Genomic DNA, 6170 nt, shown 5'->3' on the forward strand with positions numbered 1-6170 from the left:
CATCAAGGGGAGAGTCAACCTGCGTCCCATCTACGTTGATGGAGTCACAAGACATAATAGCCTACATGGACTGCACACAATTGGCTTTCTATACAGTTTCAGTGCCATTTGTTTTTAACAAAAAGGAAATGCATCCTCTTCCTCTTCATGTGTGAATAGTTGACTGTGTAGCTGCGTCCATGCAGGAAACACGGTGAAATCAGCATTGGGCTTGAGACCAGGTTGGCAGTATCATAGAGGGGAATGGACTTTCTCAAGCTTTGACTGGTTCCAGAAGTCAAGTCTCATTACACTGATATCTGTATTTAGCCCGAGGTTGTGAGAAATCAGTGAGTCATGTGAGAAGTGGCTCCTAACTGCAGTTGACAGATGATGCAATCCTATAAAACCATTGCATGGGCTGGGCACATGAATATCACTGAATTGTGCATGATTATACAGACACACTATAAATGGAACAAGGAATAGGCCTATATCATGGGGAAATCAACAATTCATTAAATCTAATGGTTGGTGCCCCCATAGCCATACAATGTTCACTTTCTATCGGATGTGGACCAAGTCACCCATGAGACACATTCACTAACTATGACACTGGCTGCAGCAGCACTCAACCCAACCTACCAGGCCCTAGACCAGCAGAACCTTTCACACACACCGTTGCCCTCGTGGCCGCCGTGGCCCCATTCAAAATAATCACACAAGGGGACCAACAAAGGGCGCACTGCGCGAGGGACGTGTCTCTCGCCATGTCACCCGGCTCGCAAGAGCGTCTATTATTACATCAGGAAGTGGGTAATTACAATGGGACTCCTCCGGCACTGAGAAACAAAATGGGCTTCCGTATCCGAGAGAGGTCACATACTACCGCCACGCAGTCCTATGACTCACTGGCGCGCGTTGTGACCCTCATTTGCGCAGCTATTTCGGGGTTGGATTTATTATCTGCGCGGTGCACGGATGCCTTCTCATGTCAAATTAGAGTTGGACATTTACTGTACGGTCGAGGGGAGTGCGGGCCTGGGTAATTTGCCATCATTAATTAGTTTAGAGAAGTTGTGTAAGGAGTTTGGAGGGACATGAAAAAAGCATGAATAGTGGTCATTGTCCACACTGTGGGGAGATAGATACTTGATTGTTTGTGGAACTAAATGTCCTCGATTATCAAATAAAACATATTTTACACTGTATCACTAGTAGCCTATCTAAGATAAACACATTTCAAACAAACTTCAGCTGATAGCCCAGTTTTTTACAGGATTCAGAATTCAGGATTCAGGATTATTTTCCCACTTGCAACATCAAATAGTGGTGTCGTCACACTCGTTGATGAAGTGATAAAGTGCACGACGTGCAGCCACCGCTTGTTCCAAACTAAATATTGACGTGTTTTGCGTGTTGTATTCAAATGAGCTCCCTGGCCGGACATACGCGGGCCAATCAGAGACCATCGGATCATTACACCTTCTTTTCAGAAATCATTCATAACGCCGATGCGTCAAACATTTACAACGACCCGGGTATAAATACGGCTGCGCGCAACGAGTAGTTAGACATTTTTCCAAAATCAAAGGAAAGAAACTAACGAGCAAGAACCGTGGTTAATGCTGTTTATCTTTGATAATTTTCTGCCTTACTCTACATTTAGTCCTAAAACCCTTCGTTTGCCATGAGTGGATTATTTCTAAGACACGTCGTGGTGGCAGCGGTATGCTCCCTCCTGCTCGCAGTGGCACTGGGGTCCCCGGTCGTGGGGCCAGAGCCGATCCGATGCGCACCGTGCACTCCGGAGAAGCTGAGCGAGTGTCCGGCGGTGGCACCAGGCTGTGAGGAGGTTCTGCGGGAACCTGGTTGCGGATGCTGCCTCGCCTGCGCCCTGAAGACGGGAGAGCTGTGCGGAATCTACACGGCGCCTTGCGGGTCCGGTTTAAGGTGCACCCCGAGACCCGGCGACCCCCGGCCGCTTCACTCTCTCACTCGCGGGCATGCCGTGTGCACGGAGAGCAGCGAGCCCGAACGGATCCCCGACCACCAAAACCAAGGTATGCAACTAGAAATTAGCCTAGGGAATCCATTGTATATCGTATAAATATGGCTATAAATAGGCCATACATGACATAACTGCACATATGTAAATAACTATAATGCTAAAAAATAATAAAATAGTTATTATAATAATAACAATAGGCCTAATCATGATCAGTATGATTAATTATTATGAATTGTCACATTTTTTTGCCACTCCTGTTCAACACTCATTCTCTCTTTTTCCAGACCAGGGAGAGCCTGACGCTGAGACCGAGAACGCAGCCACTGTGTCAGATCCCGGCTCCAGCCTCTACCTCCCCGGGCACAGCAAGCCCTTCGACCCACGGGCTGCCGCAGACGCGCAGGAGAGCATGAAAGCCAAAGTCAACGCTATCAGGAAGAAACCGGGAGAACAGGTAAGCGCTCATGACACATTTACGAACCTTGTCGCAGCGATGATTCTTAAAACTTTTGGGGAGCCAGAGGACGTTTGGGGAGTTGCACACCACAAGGGGGAGCTCGAAAGCCTTTGGAATACTGTGTGTGCGTGTGTGTGCGCGCGCGCGTGTGTGCGCACTACCTGGCTGTGCCCTATCATTAAACTCTTATAAAATGCCATAGCACATAACTCTTTTCTAGAGAACAAGGGCCAGTGTTCTGCCGCAACAGGCCTTGAATGTGTGGGTTGATGGCAGCCTTAGATGACTGGTGACAAAGCAGTACTCTAATAACACTCACTGCTGTGTCAGCATGGAATGAGGCAATGCCCAGGTCACCCAGTTAACCCCCCCCCCCCCCTCTCTCTCTCTCTCTCAGGGGCCCTGTCATGCTGAGCTGCAGAGAGCTCTGGAGAAGATTGCCAAGTCCCAGCAGAAACTGGGAGACAAGCTCACCAGATTCTACCTCCCCAACTGTGACAAACTTGGCCTCTACAAAGCCAAGCAGGTAGGCACCTTGTGCAAATATCAGATTTTGTGTGTGTGTGTGTGTGTGTGTGTACTCTTGGCATTTGTGACCGATCATGTCTCGCCTTCCGTCAGTGTGAAAGAATCTCACCTCGTTGTATGTGTGTGTAGGCAAGATTGTGCCAACCACAGATTCAGTGTAGTGTGTGTGTGTGTGTGTGTGTGTGTGTGTGTGTGTGTTCAGGCAGAGGTTTGTTCAGCTTACAGAACTGTTTACACCTGGAAGCATATTCAGCCTGTTTGACTATGAGGTCATCCCCTTGGTGTAGCATGACTATACATGTGTGCCTGTTTGCCATATGGAGGGGGTCTGTACGTCAAACACAGATCTGGGTGTTGCATGTTGGTGCAGGATTCTAAACTCTCTCTCTCTCTTCCTCCCTCTAGTGTGAGTCGTCTCTGGATGGACAGAGGGGCAGGTGTTGGTGTGTGTCCAACTGGAATGGAAAGAAGATTCTGGGATCCACCGATCTGCCCGGAGATGCCGAATGTCCTTAAGAGAGCAACCACTGAAGCAGATTACACACATACACACACACACACACACACACACACACACACACACACACACACACACACACACACACACACACACGGCAAGCCACTGATTTTCTTTTGATACCTGTTATTTATTAATTGTCCATGGTGGTGTTTGATTCAGGTACATTCTGTTATTGTGGGGCCGAAGCCCCTCCACCCCCAACCCCGTCCCCACCAAAGAGAAAATCTATTTTTTTCTGAAAAGGAGATTTTATTGTTAATGCATTACTTAACTCTACAGCCTTATTTATTTCGAGTGAATATTCATTTTGGTATTTGTAATTATTTTAAGAATATTTATATCATTTTGCCTTATTGTTGTTATATTATTATTATTATTATTATTATTATTATTATTTGTATTAGTGTATAAAGTGTATATATGTATCTGTACCCTGAGGAACTCCATTGCTGAGTTTACCTCCCTCTGCTCTTAAGGAGTTTGTCTGGTGGTTTACTTTTGAATGAACCAAACAAGAACAAAAGCACTGAGTGACCAAACGTCTTTGAGAAGGAAGTTACTTTTCATGTTGTCATTTTCATGTTATTATTTGTTTTGATGTGATACATGATAACAACTCAGAATGCAAAACGCTCAGTTAAGGAATTCTTACCTTCTCAGAATCAATATCCCATGGTCCTGTGGGTTTGCAGAATTGCATGATGGGTAGTGCTCCTGCATTGGCCCTCTAACGGGTATCTTGCCTTTACCTACCTCCGATGTTTATGTCTCCACTGACTTTTATTTTGATATACCTTGTTAAGGACTTTTACTTTACTGATATCACTGTTCTTTCTGACCATGAAAGCATGACCACAAAGAGCACATTGTTTTCATTTGACCATGAATCCAAGTGTGGTCAGAAAGTGTTTGATTTGATGTGTCTGCTCTGTCTACATGCTGCTGTTGGAGAGAGAGATGTTTTTGTGAGTTTATTCCAAAGTGACTAACTGCTCACTCATGTGTATGTACACTTTTGTAATTGAAATGTAATGTAAAAAAGTGATATATTTAATAAAAACGTTAACCTCAAATATGTTCTCCTAGAGTTTCTGATGGTCACATGTTGAGTGTGTGATTGTGTGGTGTATGCCTCAGCCATAAGATTGTGTATAAACAGCCATAACATAAAGCCTCAAACTTCATTTGGATGACAGGAATGTTGTGCTAATAAAACACATTTGTTTCCTCAACATATTGTGAAACCCCAGACCAGCAACATACACACATGCACGCACGCACGCACGCACACTTTGCACAAGCTTAAGCTTAAAGCTGTTCTGTCTTGTCTCTCTGTAGCAGTGCCTGAGGTTCTGATTTGTGTGTGTTCTATATGTGTGTTCTATGTGTGTGTGTGTGTGTGTGTGTGTGTGTGTGTGTGTGTGTGTGTGTGTGTGTGTGTGTGTGTGTGTGTGCAGTCTTATCATGGGGATCTAAAGTGGGGGTTCGGGATAACTTTAGATTGGTATTTGGGGGGGAACAGAGACATAGCTCTGCCCGCCCTGCGCTCTTCTGCCTTTTGACCCGTTCTCTGTTTGCCTTGGTCGGACACCGGAATTTCCCTCAACCTCCCGTGCCCACTGCCAGCCTGCCTGGCACCACCAGATTTATTTTTATTTTTTACAAATTGCCCCGTTGCTTTATCCTCTTTGCCACATTCCAAGGCTGAATGAGCCATTGCACTGTGAGACTCCATACAAGAGAGAAGGATTGGTATTGAGAAACACACCACCTTTGAACCTTTTCATCATTTCAATCAAATTGGATTCCTCTTCTAACTTTTTTAGTCACCAGTTGAATAGTCTTTTTGCATGCAGAAGGTTTGATGTACACAGTTTATGAAGTGCAGTTTACTGTAGCTCTGTAGTAAGACAGCCTGACTCATACAAATGATCTCCTGCCATTCACTAAATGGACCACACCAACACACATGAACCGTAAATTAAAATAGTGTTTATTTTTTATTTAAAAAAGACATTAAATACAAATTATATTTGAACAAAATCATTTCCTTTCTCAAAGAAAATAATAGCTGTGTGATTTCTAGTTTAGTAACATGAAAAGCTTATTTTTTTAAGAATCAAAACTCTTTAAATGATAAACTTGAAATTAAATGAAAAATAAAGTACAATTACCCGTGAACAGAGAGATTCTTACGTGACCAGCAGAAAAGTGACATATAGATAGAGGTGACCCTGGCTAGCACAACGGACCGAGGTGGGATGGCAGGGTGTGCACGGAGAGAAGTGACCAACTGAATGAGAGTTCCACTGGCCTACAGACCCATGGACTACAGACCCATTGGAGTACAGACCCATGGACTACAGACCCATTGGAGTACAGACCCATGGACTACAGACCCATTGGAGTACAGACCCATGGACTACAGACCCATTGGAGTACAGACCCATGGACTACAGACCCATTGGACTATAGACTAGTGACCTGAGTGCCTGACTGACTGACAGTTACCCTGGGAAACACACCAGAGAAATCTTGAGTTTACAAATGATACTGCTGAGAAACAGAAGAAAGTAAAAAAAAAAAAACATTCATTAGTGATTATATTCCCCAAAATACGCTGAATCATTTTGACTTTGTTGTGCAATCGGTGAGTCACTGAATCGTTCGTAAGA

The 6170-nt window shown here is 44.6% G+C and overlaps 1 protein-coding gene across 1 annotated transcript; it reads left to right on the forward strand.

The window, feature by feature from the left end:
• The first annotated feature begins 1534 nt into the window (after positions 1-1534).
• Positions 1535-4568, forward strand: igfbp1a (insulin-like growth factor binding protein 1a). Its single transcript, XM_083671054.1, has 4 exons — positions 1535-2042; positions 2275-2444; positions 2845-2973; positions 3381-4568. The coding sequence occupies exons 1-4, from the start codon at positions 1670-1672 to the stop codon at positions 3489-3491; spliced, it is 783 nt and encodes a 260-aa protein (XP_083527180.1). The 5' UTR covers positions 1535-1669; the 3' UTR covers positions 3492-4568.
• The last annotated feature ends 1602 nt before the right edge of the window (positions 4569-6170 follow it).

This window comes from Argentina silus (genome assembly GCF_951799395.1).
Source record: "Argentina silus genome assembly, chromosome: 6".
In the NCBI taxonomy this organism is placed as follows: Eukaryota; Metazoa; Chordata; class Actinopteri; order Argentiniformes; family Argentinidae; genus Argentina; species Argentina silus.

Bases quoted from the DNA above. Each gene is read 5' to 3' on its own strand.
- igfbp1a (XM_083671054.1), top strand. From the start codon at position 1,670: ATGAGTGGATTATTTCTAAGACACGTCGTGGTGGCAGCGGTATGCTCC. The intron at 2,445-2,844 runs GTAAGCGCTCAT...TCTCTCTCTCAG, and splicing joins GGAAGAAACCGGGAGAACAG to GGGCCCTGTCATGCTGAGCT. The intron at 2,974-3,380 runs GTAGGCACCTTG...TCCTCCCTCTAG, and splicing joins GCCTCTACAAAGCCAAGCAG to TGTGAGTCGTCTCTGGATGG.